This window comes from Myodes glareolus, chromosome 1 (genome assembly GCF_982192425.1).
Source record: "Myodes glareolus chromosome 1, mMyoGla1.1, whole genome shotgun sequence".
Classification (NCBI taxonomy): Eukaryota; Metazoa; Chordata; class Mammalia; order Rodentia; family Cricetidae; genus Myodes; species Myodes glareolus.
This window is the reverse complement of record NC_142026.1, coordinates 71,622,306-71,649,575: the sequence shown is the minus strand read 5'-3', so window position 1 is coordinate 71,649,575 and position 27,270 is coordinate 71,622,306. Positions and strand designations below refer to the sequence as shown.

At 51.4% G+C, this 27,270-nt stretch overlaps 1 protein-coding gene across 1 annotated transcript; it reads right to left on the bottom strand.

Annotated features, from left to right (window-relative positions):
• On the bottom strand, nt 1-23,086 carry Znf787 (zinc finger protein 787). Its single transcript, XM_087909206.1, is given in 5 exon segments — nt 1-1,606; nt 1,608-1,690; nt 10,633-10,721; nt 19,343-19,532; nt 22,962-23,086. Coding segments are annotated over 4 exon segments (1,161 nt in total). The 5' UTR covers nt 19,348-19,532; nt 22,962-23,086; the 3' UTR covers nt 1-622.
• Nucleotides 23,087-27,270: the final 4,184 nt, after the last annotated feature.

Sequence of the window (27,270 nt, the reverse complement as noted above, 5' to 3'; positions counted from 1 at the left end):
TCAATTGAATAGTGCCATTTATTGCCCTCACATCCCTTCTTCACCGTCAGGACAGGGAGCACACAGGACTCTGTCCTCTCAATGAGACCGTGATGGGAACAGGCTACTTCTTCACTCCTCTGCTACTGCAAATCCAGGAGGGAGAGGAACGACTTGGGCTAGAAAATCGACAAGGGCCCATGGGACAGAAAAATTAATGAACGGGAGGGGCCAAAAAGGTATGATTAAAAGAAAATTCTAGAAGGGAAGAAAGACCCTCTTGGTGCACAAGGCCAGGATCCCTCCATTCCTTAGGACACCGCAGCCCCACACCTGCAGTGGGGGATGGCCTCTCTATTGAGGGTCTTGTGCCGATTGATCTACACAGTTCTCTCACATAGTCTCTGGTTCCCAGGGTGGGAACCTACACAGGGCCGGTGCCAGTCAGCAGAGAGGCTGTGGGCAGTCCTGAGAACCTGCCCCGATGACTGCGGGACCCCTCACACCCGGGTCAGCGTGGGCCAAGGAAGGAGCGAAGCTGCTGATCCTCCCGGTCCGGTTCTCCCTGGGCCTCGTGGTCTTGCTCGCTGATAGTCCCCACTGAGCCCGAGGGGCCCTGCCCACCCCTCGGGCACCCCCGTCCCTACCGGGCCTCCCCACCACGACACTCGGCACACCGCGCACCGGCCGACTGATCCTCGCCGTCGTCCTCCCCACCTGCCCGATAGAAACTCTGTCCGCAGCTGCTGCAGACCGAAGGCGCCCCAACCACGTGGATCTTCTTGTGTCTCCGCAGGGCAGCGCCCTGCACGAAGCCCTCACCACACTCCACGCAGATGTGTGCAGGCTCCTCGCCACCCGCTGCCCCCAGCCCGTCCCCGTGCTGTGCGCACTGGTGGGCCAACAGCCCGGCCCCATGCCCAAAGCCCTTCCCGCACTCCATGCACACGTATGGCTTGGGCGCCGGAGCCCTCCGCGACCGCGGCCCCGGTGCCCGCTGCCCTGCTCCGGCCAGGGCTGCGGCTGCTGCAGCACCGTCTCCCGGTGCGCCCACCACGATGATGCCCTCGCCGTCACCCACTGGGATGGCGATCTCGCCGTCCACCGCCGCAGCCTCCTCGGGCGCTTTGGCGCGCCGCACGCTGGCCGCCAGCACCTTGGCCGCCACACCCGGCCCTGACAGCTCTGGGTGCAGCCGTAGGTGGCGCGCCAGGCTCTTGGGCTGGCTGAAGCCGCGGCCGCATCGCGGGCACACGAAGGGCTTGAGGCCACTGTGTGAGCGCCGGTGCTTGGCCAGGCTCTTGCTCTGTGTGAAGCTGCGGCCGCAGTCGGGGCAGGTGTAGGGCTTCTCGCCCGTGTGGATGCGCTGGTGCTGCATAAGGTTGGAGCTCCAACTGAAGCGCTTGCCGCACTCAGAGCAGGCATACGGCTTCTCGCCTGTGTGGATGCGCCGATGCTGCACCAGGTGCGAGCTCTGCGAGAAGGTCTTGCCGCAGTCGCTACAGGCGTTGGGCCGCTCGCCTGTGTGCGTGCGCTGGTGTCGGGTCAGCTTCGACCAGTGACTGAAGCTCTTGCCGCACTCGTTGCAGATGTAGGGTGCGGGAGGCCGCGGCCGAGGCGGGGGGCCCAGGCGGAGGCGCCGACTGGGGTGGGGACAGCTTGGTCGGGGGCCAGCTGGGGACGTCGTCGTCATCCATGATGAGGATGTCCACTATAAGGCAAGAGGGAAGGAGGAGGCAAGTCAGAGGTGGCAGGCCCACAGTGACTGTCCACGTGCAGGTGGCCAATGAATTGATTTCAGTTTAGTGAGCAACCCGGGGGCGGCTCATCCTTTCAGCGTTCCGACAATCCAGGGACAGCTGGGTTGTGCCAGCTCGCAGCCCGCACCCCTTATCCCATGGAGCACTGATGACTCGAGGTATTTCACTAAGTATTTTTGCGTTCATAACCTATCTCCCTAGGACCTGCTCTTCTTCCCTCAGAGAGGACTTCTCTGCTAGCCTTTCTCTGGACTTGTAGACTAATGGCTAAGGCTACCAGGGCCCCCATAAAGGTCTACCAACCAGAGCTATAGAGGGTCAAGGGTAAAGATGTTAAGAGAAACCCCAGCACAAACGGCACCTGAATATCAATGTGGGTGGGAGGACCAGACCAGATGCTGCTGGAAAGATAGGTCTCAGAACTTCTGCAGGCTAAGGCATAATGGTGTCACATCTGGGCAATCCTAGCTGCAGGGCGGGAAACAAACAGGGGATGGAACACCAGCTGCACTAGCCTGACTATCTAGGCATGCAAGCCCCACAGTTAGTCTGTTACACCCCACCCCCACCAACCAAGGACTGACAGTCCAGGGGTCTTGCTCTGAACAACTGAAAACACCCAGGGTAGCCCCAGCTCACTCCATGTACATCCAGCTGCCTTGAAGCCTGCCTCCTGTCCAAGTCTAACTTGTCCTGCTCTTGAGGTGGACTACACTTTCTCCAGGGGTCTACCACCTCTTAAACTCCTCCAGCCCCCACCCCTCTACAGCAGAGCCGAGGCCCACAGTCATACGCCAGGGCCTCACCTGCCAACCAGCTCGGGCAGCACCCTGAAGTCTCTTCAATATCAGGCTCTCACAGCCCACTGAAGTTCTCTTCCTCTCTCATCAGCTCCTGCTCATAAATGCGGCCTCAGAGGCGATGCTGGTAATGAGTAACTGTGGCCCACTAGGCTGGAAGACACACTTGAGACCTGTCAAACCCACACCGGTGGCTGCAGTGCAACCTGCTTCTTTGTAATGGGAGCTAGGTAGGAGGGAAGGTCGAGTGACTGTCAAGGTCAGCTCTCTGAGACCTTGTGGTGTGAGGGCCACAGGTGTGTGAAGCCCCTGTCCCCCATTAGGACTGGGGGAGAGCGGACTCGAGGCAAGGTCCCTTCTACTTCTACACTGAAGAAAACACTTCCAGTGTCATAACCTAAGGAGGCGGCCTAAAGTCAGATGGACACAGGGAGATGAGGTAAGAAAGTGCAAAGTCTCTGTAGTAGAGAAATGGATTTCATATGCTCCAGGGATCCACGGCTGCCTGCAGACCTCTACAGGTGTGTACATGTGTGTGTGCATGCGTGCGTGTGTTCTATGTCAAAGGTTACAGAGCACTCTCCAAGCAGCCCAGAGCTCCTGTTCAGGCGCTGGCCCTCAGGGGCTAGATACAAAATAAACTCAGAAGATAACGATCACAGGCAGGCTGTGGTGGCTGATAGGGGTTAAAGCTGAAGCAATGAGCAGATGCTTGAAAGTGGCCCCACTAGTGAAGCTGGGCAGGTGAGAGTAAACAGTGCTATTCTGTCAGCGCCCAAAGCTAAAAGATAAGTGGAGCTTCCTTCCAGTTCCAAGCCACACACAGCAACTCTTAGCTAGCCAAAGATTAAACACTTCCTCCTTGGTGGATCCAAAGAATCGAGCTGCTCTTTCACCTAATACCCGCTGTGCACCCTGAACAAGGAAGCAGGCCTCGGACCCTAGTCTTCCTCGTGTCTCGCAAACTCTATTTAAAAGAACCTCTACTGCGGGGGAGGCTGTCTCCCTTCTTTACCTTCTCCCAATACTTTGACCCTTATGCTCATAGTAATCCCTCTCTAGCACAGATCAAACTGTCTGTCCTCAAGTCCCCTTCGGCGTCTGTGAATGCTTTGATCAAGAACAAGAACCTTGAGGGCAGAGGGAGGCTCAGTGCCCCAGCTACACTTCTTTGCTTGGAAGAAATGGTCCTAGTTCCAGGTATGAGGGACTAAAGTAACAGTTCATGGTGACAGAACCAGAAATTGGCCAAGCCAAGATCTGCACAGCCACACCAATGGCCAGTGCCCAACACACCTGCAGCAGTTCCAAGCTTAGAGTAGCCGAGGGCACTCTCCCACCGAAGCCCTAGGACCTTCTGGCTTCATTGTATTCCCCCAACTTCAGCCGTACTGTCACAAGGTCAGCAAGGTGGCTCTCCGTGTTCAAGGCTGTGACACACTAGCCTAAGGTAAAGACTTTCAGAATCACCTGGGTCGAGAGCAAATCCAGGCACAAAGTGGGCAGAGATACTCACTGCAACAATCTAGAAATTAAGCCAGCCTAGAAGCCCATCCCCAGAAGAATGGATAAGGAAACATCATGCATGCATACAATGTAATTTTATTCAGTGGTAAAGAATGAAATGTGCAGGAAAATGGATGGAACTGGATTATTACATGAAACAAGCCAGATTCCAACAATATGACTTTTCCTCATATTAAGAAGCTAGATTTAAGCCAGGGAGTGATGGCAGAACCTTTAGCCCCAGCACGCAGGAGGCAGAAGCAGGTGGATCTCTGTGAGTTCGAGGCCAGCCTAGTCTACAAGTCTACAGAGTGAGTTCTAGGACAGCCAAAGCTACAGAGAAACCCTGTCTTGAAACACAAAAAAACAAAACAAAACAAAAACCAACCCAGCAGCAGCAAGATTTAAATATATGTATGGAGCTGGGTTGTGTGTGACTCACTGGATAAAAGTACTTGCTGTGAAAGCGAGAGGTCCCAAGTTCAAATCCTCAGCACCCATATAAAAGCCAGGCATGGCAATCTACAGTGCTGGCTGGTGGGTAGAGACAAATGGACTGACTGGCAAGGCGACCTAGCCAACACATGCAGCTTCAGGGTCTGTGTGAAGATCAATACACTAAAACAATCTATATGTACCTCTGGCCTATGCATCCTAGTGGATAGGCACACACAGTGGGCAGACACATGTATGCACACTCTACACATACACACACATACATGTGGGAGGTAGAAAGGAGACTGGGGGAGGAAGAGATCTAAAAGGGCAGGTGGGCAGGCAAAATGCAAGAATGGAATACATGAGAGAAGAAAGCAGGAGGGACTATGGAAGACAGGCATGGGGAAGTAAACGGAAACAAAAGAGTGACACATATGTATTCAAGTGTCATAGTGGGGCCTGGGAGATGGCTCAGCAAGTAAATGTGCTTGCCCTAAGTCTGACAATCTGAATTCAGTCACAATACCCACATGGTGGAAGGAGAACACCAACCCCTCAGGTTTTCCTCTGGCCTCCACATGTGTGTGGTGGCATGCTTGCCCCACTGCCCACCTGTGCACATACAAAATACAATTTAAAATATTAAAGATTCAAAGTGCCAGTGTACTGTGTTTATGCATCTCTGAGCAGCATTTGCAGTCATGACGTGGAATCTGAATATTGAATACAGCAAGAAGTCTGGGAGCTCAGGACAGAGACCTGCAGGGGCAGAAGTGCATCCACCTCCCTTCAGGGCCATCACTGGCTAAGTGACAAGCTGGGGAAGAAGTGGATAAGCAGTAGGGCAAGAACTCTGGTCACGCGTGTTCCTTCCTTAGGCTTCGACTTTTTCTAAGTTGTCTGACTATTCAGTTAAATGTGCCTGTTTTGTAAACGAGCAGGCTGTTAAAGTGATTTCAGTAGGAGTTCCAGGACTAGCTCAGTTGTTAAGGGCACTTGTTGCCCTTGCAGAGAACTCGGGTTCAATTCCCAGTACCCACACAGTGCCTCAAAACCACCTGTAACTCCAGTTCCAGGCGCTCTGACACCCTCCTGGCCTCCACAGGCACCAGGCAGGCACATGGTATACAGACATGCATATAGGCAAAACACATAAAATAAAAATTAAAAATATCAAAAAAGAGGCAGGCCCACATGGCTCTGCTGGCTACACAGTCCACTCACACCACCTCTGGACTAGCGGACAGACCACCCCTTTGTAGCCCAGCCTTGCCAAAGACAGTCTCGAGATGCCATCCTGTCCTCTCCCCAGAGAAAGGCTCCTGGGATGGTATTCAGATCATGGACCAACTGGTCACAGAAGGGGCAGGTATTTATTGTTTGTGAGATAGCAGCTGTGATGATCTCAAGACAAGACATTAGAAGTAAGCTCTTGGTGCTTGGCCCACTTCAGGAGGTTGTAGGCAGGACATTGGCCCAGTTTTTGAGTATAGGTTGGTTCCCTATTCTTCACCGAAGTGGCCAACTGAGTCTCCCCCATTCCCAACACCATAAAACGCAAGGACCACAGGCTGGTCCTGGTGGAACAGGGTCTGCAGTATCTGCTTTCTGGGAGGCTAAGGCCTGCCTGGGCTATGAGCTCAAGGTCAGTATCAGCAACTCAGCAATTCTTGTGACCACATAAAAAGTAGAATAGGGCTGGGAATGTAGCTCTGTGGCAGGGCCCTTGGGTCCCCAGTACCACAGCAAAAACAGGCATTCTGTTATATTCACTCAGGCTAAAACTGCCCATCTCCGGTGTGAGCGAGCCTCCTCAATGCTGTTGTCTTCCCTGGGTGCGGGACAGCATCCCATTTGTTCTATATGCTGCTTACCCAGACCCACAACGGACAGCTTTCCAAAGTAATACTCAGAAGCAGAATCAGAAAGTGCCTGTTTGGGGTTTTGTTTTCAAATAAGAACTTGTGAATCCATACAGGCAACTGCCACGTGCACTCTCAGCAACCAAAAGTTTATTTCAACTACTTAGTACCTCCCGCTTGAGATGGCTCCCATCATCACTGTGAGGAACGGTGGAAGCAGAAAGGAATCACTTACTGGTGTGACCCATGCTGCCTTCTGGGGACAGTCACACTAAATGCCCTAAGGGGTCCCTTTGCATTTTCACAGTATTTTCATAGGCAGGTGTCTGGGTGGCCAGCTGGTCCTGTACTTGAAGCCAGCCTGTTCACTGCCACCTTTTGCCTGCCTCTCTCTGGTCACTGACATTGTCCAAAGCTTATTCACCATCACATTTCTGGGAAAGGACCACAGCTGAGGGACTTAACTGGGCTCAAGTTCTATCAAGACCCTTCAAATCCTCGGCTCACCCCTCTCAGCCTGAGGGTTGTCAAAGTTACGCTGCTATTGTTTTGTTGGGCTGACATGTTGCTGACGTCTAACTTTACTTGTTGCCTTTACTTTTTCTTATAAGCTATTCATTCTTTCTGCCAGGAAGCTGGATTTTGATTTTGCAACAAGTGGGATCAAGCGCAGAAGCCTAGGCATGGGAAATGAGTGCGCTACACCAAGCCACATCCTGGCCCTCGGCTCCGAACAGCTGTTCTCAGCGTTTGTGACTTGTTCTCAACAGAGCTCAATAGTGGGGATTCTCACTTGAATTAGTTAGGATGTATCTGTGTTTGTGTGTGCATGTGTCTGTGTAAATGCATGCCACAAGTGTACAATAATGGAGAGGTCAGAAGAAGCTGGAGTTACAGGCAGTTGTGAGCTGCCAGACATGGGTGCTGGGAATGGAATTTGGGTCCACAGTAAGAGCAGCTAGTGCCATGCAGCCCATGGATTACAGTTTTGCCATATATCCTATTTCTTTGCTTTGCATATATCAAGGATTCAGTCTAAATGTGTATCGCACCTTCTCTGCCTAACTTCAATATTCTTTACTTCATTGTAATCATTTTAAAATTTCATTTTTGCTGGAAGACAGTGGCACATGCCTTTAATCTCAGCACTCAGGAAGCTGATGGATCTGAGTTTGAGGCCATCCTGGTCTACAGTTCCAAGACAGTCAGCACTACCAAGAAATTGTCTCGAAACAAACAAAAATAACTTGTTTTCATTTTAATAAGTATCCTGTTTCTCAGCTTCTTAAATAATTCTAACTATATGTACTATTGAGGGTGCATACTATTCTGAGTATGTGGATGAAGGTGCCCAGAGTCCAGAGTCAGGCCGTCTGGAGCTGCAGTTACAGATGGTTCCTCTGCAAGCACACGCTCTTAACCACCGAGTAGTCATGTCTACCCCTCGCCTTCAATATTCTGGAAACAATGTGCTTACTGACATGGGTTCCTTCTAGTCTTTCCATTTTGAGACGGTTTGCACTTTTACTCCTAATCTTTGCTGAGTTTGCCCCAGATAAGAGTTCTATGAAAAAAAGAAAAGAAAAAAAAAAGAGGAAAAAAATAAATAAAAAAAAGGAAAAAAAAGAGTTCTATGATCACATGGTTTTTCTGTGTGCCGTGTTCTCTCAACACACCTAAGCAATCTGGACTTGGGAGGGGGAGGGGATTCCCAGTCACCTGGCTGTGAAGAGGCTGCCCTGTTTCCTTATTAACGTAACAGCCTTCTAGGGCACGGGCCACAACTACTTGTACAGGCAGGTGTCCTGGCTCATGAAGCAATAGGATGGAATTCTCCGCTGTTTTCATACTGTACTCACACAAGTGGCCACCCCTATTTCCTCCCTCCCTGCTCACAATTAGCTCCCTAGACCATGCCATGCAGGTCTATGTTCATTGGTTCAAGGTCTATTGGTTCAAGAACCCAGGCTGCTCCTCATTGGCCTCCCTGGCCTCTCATGTCTCACACAGTTCTGCATACAACACCTACTTTATAGCTATGGGTCCTCAAGTGTGTCCTTGCCCCCAAGCTTCCCAATGGACACCTGAAAACCATCTCCTCTGCTTCCTTTCCCTAAGACACCCCTACACACTCAGGCTAAGGTGGCTTACCCCATTTCATGTCTGCTAGAGCTAGCAGGTATGCTCCAGGCCTGACACTTGTCAGTGTGGTCTAATGGCTTGGGGTTTGGCTATGTGTTGGTGTATTACTACATAGGGACCTGGGAAAATTCAAGGGCCATTCCAGCTGAAGTGAGCTCTCCCAGGTGACCGAGGTGCATGGCAGGGTGAGCACTATGTTCCACAGGGAGGACAGAGCCTCATCACCCAGTGGGAGTCTACCGCAATATCAGATGAAAGCCCTTTCGACTGGGACTACTCTTTTTGTCTAGAAATCCTGCTGCCAGGATAAGAACTAAGACAATCTAGAATGATCACTCTGGTCACAGCCACTGCCAACTCATATGGCAGCTGGAGCAATCAGGAGAAAAGGAGCCTCAGGGACTGTGAAACCACTTCAGCCCTAGGGAGACCTAGCCCACCTGTGCATCCCATACCTGAGCAGCCTGAGCAAGCTGTTTGGCCTTGGCCCCAATTCAACTCCCACCCCCCACCAATATCCTTTCAAAAATAAGGTAGATCAGCAGCAGGCAGCCTGACCTTCCCAGCTCTGTGCATGCTCAGTGAGCTGACCCACATGGAGGCTGGCAATGACGGTGGACAGACTGCAAGTGCCTTTCTCAGTAACCGCATCAGCGCCTCTGTTTCAACAGGCTTCCCAGAAATATGCAAGAGTCCAAAAAAAAAAAAAAAAAGCAAATTCTAAAGCCCTGCGATGTGATCTAATTCTCTGCAATGCCTCTTATTTTCTCAGCAATCACTCTCAGCAGATTGAGGCAACATGGCTTCCGCTGTCCAGAGCCAGGGCTCTGTTGAGGACCACCACCTTTAGAGACTAGTCAAGCCTGTGATGACCGGGCCAGCACTTGAACAAGGCAGAGCCAAGGAAAAGCAACGTCAGTGTGCTGGCCAGCTTTAACTGTCAACCTGACACAAGCCAGAGTAACCTGGGAAGTCTCAATAAAGGGTCATCTACACCGGCTGTCCTGTGGGCAGGTCTGTAGGGAGCTGTCATCAGCTAACTGATGTGGGAAGAGCCAACCCATTGTGAGGGCATCAATGATCAGGGAATCTGAAACTGGCATGAGGGGAAAGAAACCAAACTGGGCCCGCACAAGCAAATATGCATTTATTTCTCTCAGCTGTTGACTGTGGATGTGCTGTGACTAGATGTTTCAAGCTCCTGCCCCTGTGACTTCACGCCATGATGGACTGTAACCTGGAATTAAAAGTTCAGATCAGCCCTTTCTCCCCTACATTTCCACGGTGAGTTATTTATCACTGCAATAGAAAGGAAACTGGGACAGTCTACCCACACTTCAGGCGCTCAGGTCACGCCAAACTTTTATTGTAACCCCCCCCATGGATCCGTGGTTGTGTACAGGTGGAGGTGACGAGACAAGCCACCTTGGGCCATGACAGCAAAGTCTAAGGAACACTGAAGCAATGTGTTGTAAGCACCGATTTATTAAAATGGAGGAAGCCAACGCATCTGCCACAAGCGGCAGACACAGTGTTCACTGTGCCGAATCATGAGCTTGCTTGTCATCACGCTGGTGTCACCAGGGAGAGGGATGAGGGTGTTGTAGGCCAGGATGGGTCTTACCCAACAAACCTAGGCACCACGTACCCCACAGGTGAGTTTTGATACACCCAATAATGCTTTATTAAACAAAACATATGTTGCCAACACTTAAAAATGAATGACTTCATATTTAGCCCAGCCCACCCTTCCCAATCTTACCACATGACTAGATTCCCCTTCCTAGTACTTCACTCATTCATTACAACTTCCAGAACAGAGTTTGGGGGCCCACTCCTGATGTGAGGAGTGCCCATAAAGCAGTCACAGTGCTCCTAGAACCAGAACAGAGCATAGGACACAAAAGGGGTGCTCAACAATAGCCAGCTGGAGACATCAGACAGAAGGTGGACCCCAAGGATCTGGAGGGGCCTGTTAAAAGAACCCTTGGGGACCGGAACATCAGCCTCTCACTCTAGCTGTGGGGGTGGGGCTCTTGGAGGGAAAAGGGCAGGAGTTCAGCTACCCCAAAGTCACAAAGGATGGTTCCCCGGCCTGGTGGAAAGGCAGTGGGGTTGGCTGAAGAATCACCGAGGCCACCTCACCTGGGTTCTCATGACTGGCCATCTGCTGATCCTCAGAATCCAGCGGCCCCGGAGACCAAGCTTCTTCCCGCAGCTCCATATCTGGGTCCCTGCAGGAAGGGATAACACAGGAAGACAGATTACAGATGTGAACGGAACAGACGACACTGCACGGCAGGCACAGTCACCGCAGACGGGAGCCTGCACTGAGACAGTGGAGGCATACCCTGACTCAGACGGTATGACTGTTCAGTCCCCATAGCTATACAGGCCACAGCCATCTTCCCAGACCCCTATCCAGCTCCATCCAGCTGGAATGAGGCAGAGCAATTCATCTCCATGACTCAGTTTCCTCATGGGCAAGATGGAAAACAGAGGTGCATGGGTTACACAACCATGCAGATTTGACGACACTTAGTGGAAGAGACCCATATGTCTCTAGACTGTGGCAGTGACAGATGCTGTCAATTTCTACAGCAAGATAAGAGCAACAAAAAGAAATTTCAGAGGCAGAAAGCCTGTACCTCCTGTATCAAACATTATGGACCGATCGGCTGCTCAAATTTAGAACCATAGCAACAAGCCTGCTCCACAAGACAACACTAACACGTGGGTCTTCTAGGCCAGGCAATAGAAAGCCTGGGCTAGGTCCAGCCCTCAGGAAAACCCTGGACCACAGGTCCCCTCCCAGTACAGCCACCTGGAACCCTTCAGGTGGTGTTCCTCCTGGCTCTGGAGAGCCTTTGAGCAAGTGACGACTGTTATGGTCATTGTCCCTGCCAGGCTGTGTTTGAAGTGAGAGTCCCCTCCTTGGAAGACCTGTTTACCCACCTCTACCCCCACCCGGCCTTTTCTCCGCCTCACCCTTGTGATATTTTGTTTTTGTCTTAACAAATAAAGATTGCCTGTAGATCAGAGTGCAGAACTAAACCACTAGAGGCCAGGCAGTGATGGTTCACACCTTTAATCTCGGGAGACAGGCAGACGGATCTCTGTGAGTTCATGACCACCCAGGGCTACATGAAATTGATCCAGTCTAAAAGAGAAACAGAGCTCACACAAAGGTGAACCTAGCACATAGGATCACACACTTTTAATCCCAGTCCTAGGGAGGTGGAGACAGGAGTGATATGGCTGGGCTAGGTGGAGAAAGGAATATAAGACAGGAGGAGAGAGGAGCTCAAAGCAGTCTGAGAAGGCAGTCAGTCTGAAGCAGCCTGAGGACAGGATCGCCCCTGTGGTCTGAGGATTCAGTAGAGGTAAGAACTCTCTAGTGGCCGTTCCGCTTCTCTGATCTTTAGCATTAACCCCTATATTTGACTCTGGGTTTTTATTATTAATGCCAATTAGAATTCGTGCTACACACTAGGGCTCCTTCATGTTACCAGGTTAGTCTGTCTTCATTCATTCACTCCTAAGCCAGCACTACCCATAGGAATCCCAGCACCTACAACAGTGCCAGGCAGCCCAAGTGCCTCAGAGAACAACGGTATATGAATACATAGGTGAATGAAACTGGGCCAAGGAAAGGCTTAAAAGACAAAACCCAATGAATTCTAGTACTTGGTCCTGCCCCAGGTCTGGCTCAGGAGGGGGAACCACATGAAACAGACACAAAGACCCAAGAGGCCCCAGTTGCTGGAGTCAGGTCTGAACAGTGACTGCACAAGGCGACCAAGTGGCTGAAGAGCTAGGGGCAATGTTTACAGGAACCCTACGTGATGACCTCTCCAGAAGCTACTGAGAAAGAAAAACTCAAAACCCTGAAGATGCTTCTCAAAAGAACAGCAAGGTTTAAGCTGGGAAACCTGGAAGGACCTATCAGCCTATGGACAGAATGTCAGCAAACCGCTGCAGGGCTGTGACACTAGTGGATCCTCCAGCTCACAGAAGAGAGTCCAAATCTCTTCTGTTTGCTTCATTTCCCTCATCTGACAACCTTCAGGACTATAAAACAGAACGGGCAGGCATGAGGGCAGAAACACACAGAACATACACCCTAAGGTCTGTGGGGACAGCAGTGACTCCCTTTCGCTCCTGAAAGCCAGAGCCCAGCTTCCTCTTGAGACGGGCTCTCCCCGTTCTGGGGAAGGAAACTACCTTATCAAGGCCAGGAGCCAAGGCCAAGGGATCTGGAAACAAACAAGCCTCCCCACTCACAATTCTCTCAGCAGCATACAAGCCCCACAGGGCCTTGCTCTTACTTGATGCCCACACACAAGGAGGCACCTGCACTTTCTGCTGGGTAATCGGCTTTGTGGCAGGTTATTTCTCAGACATAGCAGAAAGCTCTGAGAGAGAGGAAGCTCTGTCCCGCCTACACAGGACACACACTACGGGGCTCTCAGACGGCACACCATGCACACCAAAACTCTACAGGAAGCTAAGTATGGTGGTGACCATGTGTTAATAACAGCACTGAGAGGTGGAGGCAGGAGGATCAAAAGTTCCAGGCCAGCGTTAGCTATAGAAGGCATCCAAGGCCATCCCAGGTTACGTGAGATCTTGTCTCAGGATGAAAAAGTGAGCCAACAACTCCAAGGAGAACTTGCAAGTACACTGGGAAAGTGTCAGGTGAACTGTCACATGGAAAACAAGTCACTTCTCAAATATAAGGAGTGTCCGAGTTGCCCCTACAGTTGCACTGTTGGCATATACCGGAGAAGAAACCACGCATTTGCACGACAGCGTGAGTGAACAGGCATGCAGTGCTGTGCGTGCCAGCTAAAAAGCAGACAGCAAATACTAGGGAAAGAAACAGGCCTAAGCCTATTATTCCGCGTACATGGACTTCCCAAGGTCAAGGACCCATTAAGAGCAGGGCCACTTGGTTGCATGAAATGCCAAAGGTCACTATGCCCAGGGCACCAGTGTATGACTCAATGTGCGTGAACTGCCAAGGTCACTAAGCCCAGAGCTACAAGATACTGGCTCCAGTGTATCAGCTGGCCAAGGTCACAAAGCCCAGTGCACTAGGAGTAGGTTTGTGTGTGAACTCCCCAAGGTCACTAAACTCAGGATCAAATAAGCCAGGGTCACGTGGTGTAAGGGTGTAAGATTCTGTATTCACGAACTACTCAAGGTCACTAAGTCACTAAGCCCATGGCCACGTGGCATAGGATTCCATGGGTGTGGGCTTTCTAGAGAAGCCCACAGACAAAAAGTAGACTAGGCCAGGAAGTGGTGCATGTCTTTAATCCCAGCACACAAGTGGCAGAGGCAAGTTGATCTGAGTTCGAGGCCAGCCTGGTCTACAGAGTAAATTCTAGGACAGCCAGGGCTACACAGAGAAATCCTGTCTTGAAAAAATAATTAAAAAAAAAAAAAAAAGCAGCATCAGACTAGTGACTGCAGTGCTGTGACAGTTCTGGAAATGACCAAAGACAGACATGGGCTCCCGACACAGGGTGAAACATGTGGGGCTAGACAGCAGTGACTGCCCTGCAATTCTGGACACAGCAACTCACCCAAGCTTGTGCTTTAAAACAGTGTATTTTCAGCACACAAATATCTTTAATAGAAAGAAAATGTTTAAAAACTATACATGCCTGATGATTATCAAACTGTCAACATTGCAAGTACCTAAGGGGAGAAAAGACAAACCAACTACAGGCACTGCCCAGGCACCAGCAGGGGTCACAGAGGTGGAAAGAGGGCTGCCTACGAAAGGCTGCTGCCAGCGCGATACTGTGGTCTCACTTAAATAAGCCCAGAGCTCAAGCAGCCGGGAATTCCCATCTCCAGCCTACTTCCTGCAGGCAGGAGGGGGGCAGGGCACTCCTGCCTGCTCTCTACTCACCTCACCCCTGCTGCATGCCTTCCGTGGTCAGAGGACAGACTCCACTGCCTGAACGCCAGGAAGCCTTGCTATTCTGACCAGACAGGGAGGCAACCCTCAAGGGGACTAAAGCCCAAAAGAGAGCTGGCAGGGTGACCTGTGCTAGTTGGAAAATGTTTGCCATACTAGCCAAATTCCTCCTCCTGACACTAACACCACGATGACTCCTCTCAAATGGCCACATTTTATATGTTCCTAGTCACCTATTAAGAATGACAGTTTTGGTTCACACTGTGATCCATAAAGTCTAAAATATTTAATACCTGGCCAAATAAAAGGAAGAGTTTGATTGACTCCTAATGTTAAAGAGCAAGAGATACAAAAATAAGGACAGCTTTCAAATCCAAGGACTGTGGGAGCCATGAGGAGAGCCAGGGTTGGGAGCACAGGCAAGAGGCAGCCTCGCTTAGGTTTCAGGCCATGTGCCGCTGTGCTGATTTCTGTCTGTGAAGCCGAGTTGTATGTGTACTTTCCCCTTACCAAGGGAGCACACAAGTCCACAGCATTGCTGGGCCCAGGGCATGGGAAGGGTTGGCTCCTATCCCACGGGGAAATAACACACAAAATGTCCCAAAGGATTTGAGGAGATGGATAGCTCGGTCCATAGAGGCTTGCCACACAAGTACACTGAGTGAGTTCAATCCCAGCACCTGCGTAAAAGATGGTGAAAGGGACACACACAAGGGTTCCTGAGGCTTGCTGGCCAGGTAGTCTAGCAAAATGATGAACTCCAGGTTCAGTGAAAGACAATTTTAAAAAATAATGACTGGGAAAGATTTGCCATCATCAATCAAAACCTGGCCTCCACACCCACACAAAATGTCCTGAAAGATTTAGACTTCAGAAGAGAAAAGCATTCTGTTCTTCCTGCCTCGCTGCAGTCTTTTTGTTTTGCCCCCGGCCTCTGCTGCAGCAGGCCACAGGGCACAAGAGCCTAGGTTTATGTGTGCAGTAGAAGCAGATCTTCAGTGAGTCTCAGCTACAGGGCGTCTAGATGGCTGCCTAGAGCAGTCCACTGTGCTCTCCAGGAGCTGAAACACCTGGCAGACATAGGCAAACAAGCTGAAAGCAGGTCTGGTACCAGTCAGGGACACACACCTCTCTCTGCCTGGCAAATCCCAGCCTGGAAGCTCAACCCACGTGTTACCACGGCTTCACACTGTGACCCTGAGCAAGTAAAAGCTCTTAGGGCTCAGCTGTGTCGTTTCAGGACAAGTGTGTCACAGGGCTGTGTAACACCCCCAGTGGTACCAAGCTTGTAGGGATGAATCAGGGATTCTTGCAAAGGGTTTAAGGGCATCCAGTCCTCTTCCTCTCCCATCTACTGGGTCCCCCATTCATGGAGGTAGCTACCGGCCCTCTTGTTTAGGTCTTGAGGTGCAGGGCCCACCTGAGATCTCACAACCTGGGGAGTAGGATGCTGCATCTGCAGGGGAGGCCCAGAGGAACCAGGAGAACCTTAGGAGTCACAAGTCCAGATCCCTGGAAAAGAGCCCCAAGCTGACCACAAGAAATCTCCAAAATGTGCAAGGGTATTCAGTGGCGGAGTTTACGCCCGGCATATGGCAGAGGCCCTAGGTCTGACAGTCAGGCTCCAGTACCACTGAAGAAATAAGAAAGAACAGTCCAAGCAACACAACGCAACGCTTCACGCTTCTGACCAGGAGCCCTGCAGGTGTAGGCCACCCCTGCCTTCCCTCCTCCTCTCCCTTCTCAGCCAGTACCTCCAGCCTCTGATGCTCACTGCTCTGACCTCCTCCTTGCAGAAGTAGACGAGCGAGCGAGCGGGCACCCCCTCGGCCCCCACCCCTCCCAGCAGGGCCCTTAAGCAATCCAATTAGCACATGGATCTGACAGAGCTATTAAGCCCAGACAAATTATTGTTATTATTGTTGTTATTAGGTTCCACCCACCCTCTCTGGATGCCTGCCCACCAATTATCCCCTTGCTTTCTTCTGCTGCCAATCTCACCTCCTCCTCCCCCTGCCTGCTGGGGCTGGGTGCAGAAGCAGCCCCTCCTGCCCCTCATCCTCTCTCACTCACTTGCTTCCCTGTTCCAGCCTAGCGTTCCTTGCTCCTTTCCTCCCAGCAGCAGGCAAGAGTGGTGACATCCCAACGCACCTTACCTGTCATTCATCTCCAAACCACCTGTCCTCTTCTGTTTTCATTAGCAAACTATACTCTCTGGCTTTTCTGTCACCAAGTTCCTACATTTGCCTTTGAGTTTCAAATAACCCTACCCCCACCTCCCCAAATCCCTGGGTCACCAAAAGAGATACCAACACCACTACCATCCCTTCCTTTTTCAAAGGTGCCAAGCAAGCCATTGCCTCCTCCGTTTTTTCCCTCTACTCCCTCCACCCACCCACCTACCTCAGGACCTGCTCCTGGCACTCCAGTTCTGGATGCAGCCTGTGCCTCTCAAGACCCCTCTCCACTCCACAACCAATTAGTCTTTGTAAAAAAGTTACTTAGTTCAAATAACCTAAATAAAACTAAGCAAACAAGCTGAGACAGATGGCTCAGAGCCTGCACAAGTGTGAGAACCAAGGACACATCCCCAGCATCCACATAAAAACACTAGGTAAAGCACTCCACACCTGCAACCCCAGGGCCAGGAAGCAGAGCCAGGCTTATTTGGGGAGGGGGATCTGCAAGGCCAACTAATTCATCTACCCAAAAGGGTGAGTTCCAAGCTCAGTGTGACCCCATCTCAAAACCCAAGGTAATGCTCTTACAGAGGACATAAATCTGGTCCACAGCACCCATATGGCAGTTCACAACTGCCTACAAACCCAGTTTCAGAGGAGCCAATGCTCTTCTGGTCTCAAGTACTTGCATGTACATGGCACATATAAACAGGTACATACGTGTTAAATAAGCAAATAAATCTTTAAAATTAAGTGGTGGTGGTGCAGACCTCCCAGCACTTGGAAGGCAGAGGCAGGAGGATCACTGAGTTCGAGGCCAGTCTAGTCTACAAACTGAGTCCCAGGACAGCCAAGGCTACACAGAGAAACCCTGTCTTGAAAAAAATCAAAACTAACAAATAAAAGACAGAGTGCTCAGACTCATAAGCATCTGCACACGTGCACAGTCAGAGCACACACAAACCCCGCTGTAGGCATCAGGCCTAATACTCTTTTCTCCAAAGAAGACATCCAGATGGCCAGTGGGCACATGAAATGATGCTTGCCCTGGGGAAATTCAAGCACAGCCACAAAGAGGATCCACTTCACACTACAGGCCACTGTCATAAGTGCTGGCGAAGAGGTCGAGAAAGGAAGCCTCAGGCCTGGCTGAAGAGAGGGCAAGGCGGGTGCACCTGCTCTGGAAAACACCTGGCAGTCCCTCAAGGTTGAGCAAACAATCGTCATCAACGCAGCAATTCCACTTCAGTCTATACACTAGAACAGTGCATGGGAAAAACTTCTGCCACACGGAAATCTAGATGTGAATGTTCTGAAAATATAATCACAAAAACCAAAAAGTCAATATAGCCAGGCAGTGGTGGAAGCACAGGCCTTTAACCCCAGCACTTGGGAGGCAGAGGCAAGCAGATCTCTATGAGTTCAAAGACAGCCTGGTCTACAGTGAGTTCCAGGACAGCCGTTACACAGAGAAACCCCGTTTTGAAAAACAAAACAAGAAACAAAAAAGAGCCAATAAAAATGGTCATCTACAGAAGCATGGCACTCAGCCACAACCGGAGTGAGGCACTAACACACACAACAAAGTTGAACCTCGAAGGCTTCCTGCTTGCAAACCAAGCCAAATTTGGGGAAGCACATACTGCTGCATTCTATATAAGACACCTAAAATAAACAAACCCATGGAAGAGCAGTTCTCAACCTGTGTGTCATGACCCCTTGGGGGATAAGCGACCCTTTCACAGGTGTTGCAGATATCCAACACATCAGATATTTACATTATGATTCATAACAGCAGCAAAATTAGTTATGACGTAGTAAGGAAAATAATTTTATGGTAGGGGGTTCACCGTGAGGATAATTTTCTAAAATCTTGTGTGGTTTTGCACACACAAAGCAGTGAATATACTGAAAGCAAGCAAACTTGTGTGCTTTCTGTGGGTGAACTGTACCTTATGGAAAGGATTCCCTAATTCAGTAAAACTTCCACGGGCAAGAAATGTTACCCTGCCTAACACAGCCCATCACAGTTCCACTGCTCTAGCCACAAAACCAAGATTCGCCCAGCCCCAAAGGACCCCAGTCTGGCCCAGGCTCTGCAAACTCCCATCTTCTCCCAGAGCCCCAGTCTCACTATCTACCCCACCAGGCCCTTCTGGAGAATCCTGCCCCAGATCTTCCAGCTCCTCCCCTATCAAGGGCTGACTCAAGTGCCTACCCGCCACAAGGGGCAGGGCCCTACCTCCTATCACATGCCAGCTGTGTCATTATCTCTAATCATCTTTCTATTTCCTTCTGTGCTCCCTGAGGGCAATCACTAAGTGTGCCGGGTACCTACCATTCCACTATATGCTTGCTGCAGGTGGCCATCAGTCCACTGCCCTGCTGTCCTTCACCAGGGTGCTCCACAGAGCAACCTCTCTGCTCTCCCTCCATAGCAGATCCTTTCTGGCCTCTCCCTCCCTACAGATCCCTTTTGCCCTCCCTAGCAGATCCCTTATGGCCTCTCCCCTCACTCCAGGCCCTCTGGCTTCCTTTCTATTCAAGCCCTGCATCCAACACCAGACCAAAGCTAAGCCCTCATCTCCTCAGCCCTAGGACAAGGCCTGACCATCCAGGGGATGCATCCCACCATTTGTCACCACTGGGCTCTTACACTTGTCCGTCGGGGGTGAGCTCATGGGGACTACTCCATCTCATCCAGTCAGTTTTGGTAGTGACAATCTGAGAACACCGTCTGTACCTCATCCGGATCTGAGGGTGTATTTAGACATGGCATGGAGCCAGGCAGAACTTCCTGATCCTCATGGTCTGCTCTCCAGTCTTTTAGCTGATGAGCCGCCTCTGCCTCCTAACTGGTCTAGTACACTCACTTCCTGTGGGTTCTAGTCTCTTCAACAGGCATGGACACTGTCAACCCGGGCTAGCAGGGCCTGATGGTCAAGGAAAAGAAGTAAACAAGGTCAGGATAGAGAAGGACCTTGACCCCACCTACCCCAGGAGAGTCTTCTAGATTCTAAATCCACTGTAAACCTGTGACACACTTGGCACTCAGCAGGAGCAGTCCCTGAGGGGCACCAGCTCAACCCTGACCCAGCACAGCCAGAAAGCAGGAGCCAAGTCAGACAGGGACCTGCAGCATTAGCTCTAAGACTCAGTATGTCTGCAGATCTCCAGGGTCACTCCTAAGCACCTGACTCCTAACCACTGGCAAGTAAACTGCAAACTGCCAAAAGCAAAACCCTCTTCATGAATACACTGCATGCTGGGCAATTACAACATCTGTACAGGTTTATCAATAACAGCAAGTTAACCCAGGATGGGGGTGGAGCGGGATTCCAACAGTGGGGAACCTGGGATTGGTGGGAGGGGCATAAGGGAACTGTGCCTCCTCAACTTTTCTGTGACCCTAAAACTCTCTAAAAAAAGAAAAAAAAACTAGATCTTGCATTACAGACAGGCCAAAGACCCATGAGCCATCTCAGATCCACCCTCTAGACTGGGTTGTTTTCTAGGTGTGCAGATACCACCTGGTCTTATGTCTTTCTAGATGTGCTGAGGTAACATGCCCATTTGCCAAGGCCCAGCATCAAGTTCCTCCCTCAGGAAGCCTTCCCTCTGCTGCAACTGTCCTCCTTAGCCAACAGTAACATCACATTCACCAAGTGGATATTAAACCCCAAGCCGTGAGGTGCATGGTGCTCTAAGAGCATAAGCTTAGATCCTGATCCCCTGAACTCCCTGTGAGAGGCCAGAGGACAATCCCCACAGGCAAGCTGCAGGGTCAGAACCTACCCCACTGCTGACCAACCATGTGACCGAGGCAAGGTGCCTCATCTCACCCCATGTCAATAGTAAATCAAAACACAAGCCTAGTATTGAACAAGAAAGCTGCAGGCACTTTATGCCGTCAGACAAGGCAATGAAGCATCTGTTGCACTCCATAACTGCTGTTCCTGTTTCAGAGATGAGAAAGCCAAGAGCTAGACAACTGTAAGGCTAATACAAAGTCATACAGCCACAGAGCAAACTCCAGGTCCAATCTGGGTCGGCCAGACTTCCCCACAGGACACTGGCACTGTTCTCAATTAATGACTGTTCCTGTGCCTGAGTCAGTCCTCTGGGAGATTCCTCTCCGAACCCTAAAGCTCCTCCTATGGGTTTCCCATCCCCTAACATCACTGGGAAGGAATGTCCAGCAGGTTGAGTCCTCAAAGGAGGCCAGGAACTATTCTTCTGACCATCTGACCCTGCACACAAAGCAATGCTCTGAGCAGCCTGGCCCTGAGGCTGATTTTATCTGATATCTAGTCCCCAGCATTATCCACTTCAGGGCAGGCACTTCAGCATGGAGCTAGACAGAAGTCCCCATTGGGCACAGCAGAAAAGCCACTGTTCTGGGAGCACAAAAAGAGAGCCCAAGAGGTCAAAGCAGAGGAACAGAGGCACCAGCAGCCTGGGTCACCCGGCCCACTTGGACAGGGGCTGAGACGATCCCTCTACAGTTCTTTGCACTCCACCTTAGAGCCATTGACACTAAGACTATGACAGCTCAGCTTCCTACCCACCCTACTGGCTACCCTACCCACCACAGTTGACAGGGATCTCAATTCTCACAACCCTTCCCAGCCACCAGTAGAAGTCACCTCTGCTTATCCCACTAAGCTATAAATCCCCTATAATAAGAGACTAGGTCTCAAGAGTCTTCTGGCCAGCAGTCCTGTATGTAGGAGTCTTCCTGACACTTTACCCACAGAATGGGAAACCAGGAACCTCAACCCAATGGCTAGCACCTAAGAATAGGCCTGTAATCCCAGGTTCAGGCTTGCCCAAAAGAACTGTTCCAACAGTAGGGATGGCACTACAATCAGGGGTGGCTCTGGGCTTCTACAGAGACCATACTCTGAAGCTACTTTAGGCCTAGGGAGCATGAGCACCAGCACATGCATCTGTCCTAGCCTGTCCACACGAGGTGACCACCTTGGTCCCAGGGCCTCAAACAAGTCAGCACCAGATGCCTGCCAAGCACTCAGAGCTCGTCATCAAATTTGCAGTCTCTCCTAAATATGGGATCAAACAGCCGGTACAGCCCTAGTTAGTCAGAGAATGCCAGTACGGGTTTGGAAAGCTTGTGAAGTGATCTGGGCACCCCCACCACGAGAACAATGGGTGCCCATCAGTGACTACATAGTTGTTGATGGCCTTGAGCTCTGCATCCTGCCATCTCCCGTATGTCCTGGGGTCGCCTTGTCCAAGACCCACCATGCTAATGCCACTGTCCCTGCACTGAGGTCGCAGTCCTTTTCCCTGTAGGTCCCTAGGCCCATGGCCACTCTGGCATATCTCCCTCTTGGTCTGAACAACTCCAAAAAGGGACTACAAGATCCTTGTCAAGTTGACCAGTGTCACCCAGTAACAAGCCTGGCCCATGGAAACTTTCTGAACTTCTCTCCAACCTAGGAGGTGTCCCCACCACAGGGCAATATCCTGGAGTTAGCCGTGTCTGTAGTCTTGATGGGTTAGGTTTACTCAGGGAACTCTAACAATGCTCCCCACTAAAGGAGACTGTGGAGGAAACAGCCTGGGAAAGAGGAAGTGCTACACATCCAAGGTCACAAATCTGTAAAAGAGCCAAAACTGGGACTCAGGGGCGCTGGCTTCAGAGACCTTTTGAGTAACTTTTGCCTGAAAGGAAAGTATGACAGGCCCTGTGCTAGGGAGGATACTGTTATCACCTCCATTGTGTCCTCATGGGAACAGAGTGAAGTTTCTTCTCTACGGCCACAGAAGTTAGGAAGCTGAAGCACGGATTTGAGCTACAAAGCCCATCGGGAGGAATATTCCCAGTGGCTGCAACTCAGTCTTGAACTTCACCACGGGCCAAGCTGGAGGATATGCCCTTCCCATCCCATCCTCAGCTCTCAGAGGGAGAATACGTGAGATAAGCTGAATCAGCACCTGATGTGAAAGTTCTCTGGGCCACGGCAGCACAACACTCAGAAACTCCAGAGAGGCAGGCAGGGAAGGCTGGCTGCACATGACCCAAGAGGCTTAGGGTCCACCTGTGCTTTCATCGGAGCTGAGGCTGTACACCTCAACAATGCCCAACATGGAGCCTGAACCACATACTACACAGAGGGGTAAAAAAACAAAACAAACAAAAAAACGAGTCGCTGCCTTTTTAATAACTCCCTGAACAAAATTCCCTGGGCCTGTGCTGGGTCAGCTCTCAGCTTCTGCTTTCCACCCACTACATTCACCTTCCTCCTATCCTGGAGCCCAGCACCGGCCAGGCACTAAGACAAGCGTCAGTTCCCGCTCCGCGCTCGCTTCTGTGTCTGTAGATCGCTTTTCCGACTGACCTTTGCAGGTGCTATGGCACTCATGCCTAGGATTTGGGGGTCACCCTGTGACCTGCCCTGGTGCAGATTAGGGGTGGAAACGGGAGGGCTGTTGAGGGGCGGGGCTCCGCGCGGGACCCAGCCCCGAAGCCGCCCCGGGGGAGGAAGGCAACTGTCCAGGCTGGGCCGCAGGGCCCACGCGGCGCTGACCTTGGCTTGGTGCTTCCTCTCCCGGGACCTGTTTCCTGCCGCCCGTCAGCACGCGCGGGGGAAAGAGATGAATGGGCCTCCTGCCGCCTGCATCTCTGTAATTACTCGCCGGATCAAAGACCGGCGCATGGCGCCCGGGGCAGCAACGGACTAGGCTGACTTGAAATGGGGAAGGACGGGGCATGAGAGGATTGAGGCCTAAACTGTCCCTGGGCCGCCGTTTCCGGTCAGCCCGGTCCAGGCGGCGAGACCCCTTTCCCCATCTGCCCCCCCACCCAAAGTCCCCGGCACTTCCGGCCATTGCCGGCGGCAAGTACGGACCCGGGGGGTCTTGGACCCCACCGCCTGCCTAGGGAGGTGCCTGCCAGCCCGCAGAGCCGCCTGCGTCGCGCACGCGCACTGCCCCAGCTCGCGGCGCCCATTTCCCCCCGCGCGCCCGCGCGCGAGCTCCCCGGCCGCGCGCCCGCTCACGCCCACCCCCACCTCTAACGCGACGCGCACGCGCGCTCGCCCGCTCTGCCGCGCTCGCCCTCCCGCCTCCCCACCCACCCCCGTCCGAAGCCCGGCTTCCCGACGCGCGCCCACCCCAGCCCCTCGGCGCACGCCCCCCTGAGCCCGCAGCCGCCCTCACCTCCTCGGCCCCGGGGCCGCCGCGCTGCACTCTTCCCCCTATCGCCTGCCTCGCGGATGGTGGCAGCAGCGGCAGCGGCGACTCAGACCCTGGGGTCAGGGGGACGGGCGCCCAGGCCGGAAGTGACCTTCCCGGCCGCTTCCGCTCGCGCCTCTCCCTCTCCTCCCCCGCCCGGCTGCCACCGCTTCCTCGCCGCTCTAGGCAGGCGAGCTCCGCGACCCCTGGCCGCCACCCCCCTCCGGCTCTATGGTTACCGAGAGGCGCCTTAGGACTCCACTTCCGGATGTGTCTAGGACCCGGGTCCTCCGTCCTGCTCTATGGCGCCTCTCTCCGAGGGGCTCCGGCCCCGCCCCCTCCCAGGACAGAAGGCCGGGCTCGACCCGTTAGGCGCACACTTCCGGGTGTCGGGGCGGCCCCCAACCCAGCCTCGCCACTCGCGCCTGCGTGGTGAGCTACTCGCGGGGACGCTCCCGCCACTCCGGTCCTCCTGGCGTCTCTATCATCGTAACCCCTTCTGCTCCGGGATGCCTCCTGGCCAACGCCGGTCTTTTGAAAAGCTCAGTTCCCAAGATCTGCTATCCTGAATCTCCTGGATTGAGAGTTGCTCTTTAAGACGACCTCATCTTGAGGTCTTCCCCGGTTATACAGATTAAGTGACATAACAAGAATGACGGAGCCTGGACTCGAACCTGCGGAGTATGCCACCAAATTGTTTCTCTATGACTTAAACTTCGCAAGGATGTTGATGATGGAGAAACGGAATGAAAGAATCCTCTGTCGCTAGTGCTTTCAAGGCACAGTTTGAAGCATAAAATGTCAGTGTTAGCTTCTCTGAGACAAATGGCATAATCAGTGGTCTATAACTTTACAAAAGCAGACATGTGTGCTGCCCGTATTTAAACTAAGTGAGGGATGGACCATTTTTCAAACAACCCCTCCCACACTAGAGAAAATCCTGTACAGCCTAAAGAAACAAAGCCCAAAGGCAAAAAGATAGATGACACCGAGGACAAACTAAGAAAATGGAAAGAGTAACTGTTCCTTTAGCAAGATGCCAACTTTGTGTGCCCTAGAAGCATCACCCAGCCTTCACTGCTGGGTCTGTTGGGGTGAGTAGAGAAATAGAAAGTTCAAGAGGAGGCCTGTGCAGAGCGCTGAAATGGAAAATCTCCAAACTGTCAGTAATTCGTGTTCAAGGACTGGACTTCCAAGCCTAGATTAAAGATAAACCAGCCCGACCTTCCAGCTAGTGATAAAGATCACGAGCTGCTTGTAACTGACAGAAAGAAAGACTAAAGGTGAACTGATGGCAGGGCATTTAAAACAGCTCCAGAAATAAAGAGTAAACAAAGGACTGTAAATAGAATTAATTATTCCTCCCTGGCTCAGAGCTAAAAGGTAAGCAGGCCGCAGTGAACATGCTTAGCTATCATCCCATCCTGAGTACTGGCCACGCAGAGGAATTCTTAGAATGTTAACTGAGTTATATGAAGGTTAACTGTTTCCTCCGTGGTGAGCCTCGGAAGACTCTCACTTCCGAGAAGAAGCATGCTCACCCATCTCATTCTCACAAAACCCTGCTAGGAACAGCTCTGTGCCCGTTTCAGTGACAACTCCAAGGAACAAAGGCCCTGGGCACTCCAGGCTATCTCTTATCTCTCCTGACCTTTTCACTCTGTCAGCAGTTTCCCTCCCACACTCTCTGTCTCCCTTCCCACTACACTTGCACTACGGTACTCAGGGTGTGCGCGCGCGCGTGCGCGCACAAACACACACACACACACACACACACACACACACACCAACGCCAACCAGCTACCCTCGAGTCACTTGTTGTAGCTGATTTGTTTGGGTTTCTTTTTTTTTTCATTTCCCTATGTGTGCTTGCACATGTATGGGAACACATGTGGGAGTCCACATGTTTGCATGTGGAGGCCTGAGTTGATGTCAGGAATCATACTCCATTGCTCCCAGCATAGCTCCCAGCAAACTCCATTGAGAATCTCTTGCCAGTAATCAAATGGAATCTTTAAATGTTGTATGTGTATATCCACACACAGGTGCCAGTGCACACACACATACGAGGGTGCATACACTCGCCACAGTGTGCATTTAAGGTCAGAGAACAACTTTCAGGAGTTGGTTGATTCTCTTCGTCTAGCATGTGGTCCTGGGAGTCTAACCCAGGTTGTCAAGCTTGGCAGCAAGCAGTCAACCAACTGAGCCCTTTTCCCAGTCCTAGAGATTGAATCTTATAACTCTGAGTTCCTTGAGCAATGAGTTTTATGAGCTTGCCTACTCTTCCCTATTCCAATCCAAAGGAAACACTACCCACCCACCCAATTCTAAGGTATTTCTGTAATAGTTACCTCTCTCCTTCTGGCAGCAGAACATTGAACCAAAACAACTTAAGGGAGAAGAAGTTTATGTGAACTCACAGTTTGAAGATTCAGTCCATTGTGGCATTGCAACCACTTCCAGGACAGGCATGAATACTGGTGCTCAGTTCTCCAGAAATTCCAGCCAGGGGAATAGTGCCACCCATGGTTACAGTGGGTCTTCCTGTGTGATTTAACCTAACCCAGATAATCCCTCGCAGTATGCTTGGGAGCTAGGTAACTCTATAGCCGCTTAAATCAGTAATCAATCTCTTTGTAAATTTTCATTTCGTTTTTAACTGTGTATGTATGCCTGCCAGTAAGTGCACCTGAGTCCAGGCCAGTAAGTGCACCTGAGTCCAGAGGTATTAGATGCCCTTGGAGCCGAAGTTGCAAGTATTTTTTAAATGCCCAACATGGGTGCTGGGGTCCAAACTCAGCTCCCCTGCAAGAGGACCAAGTGCTCTTAGCTGCTGAGCCACCTCTCAGATTTGGCAAGCAATCTTTTTATTTATTTATTTTTTTATGTGCATTGGAGTTTTGCCATGGGTGTCCGGTCTTCTGGAACTGGGATTACAGTCAGTTGTTTATAGACAGTTGCGAGCTGCCATGTGGGTGCTGGGAATTGAACACAGGTCTTCTGGAAGAACAGTCAGTGCTCTTAACCACTGAGCCATCTCTCCAACCCCTTGGCAATCAGTCTTAACCATCACAGTTTCCCACACAGTTGCAGTGACTGCTACAGTCAGCTCTTCTTTTCCATGGAATTACGTCAGATTATTGCTGGGGTATCTCTTCACACCCAGGGATTACACTTCTCTAGGCATGAGTGTTGCCTTGTGTTTGGTTCTTACCAGTAAGATGGAGCAGAAATGACACAGACCACTTGCAGGCCGAGGCACTTAGCAAACAAATATGCCTGCCTGGCATCCTTTAGCTTTTTGCTAGATATTACATGGGCCAGAGAAAGTAGTAAAGTCAGAGAAACCTGGATTTTCGAATAGGTACCTTGTGGAGTCATGTCCCAGCCCCAATAAAGACGGTTACATGATCAACAACTATGCATTTTAGGCTGGGCAATGGTGGGGCACGCCTTTAATCCCCGTACTCT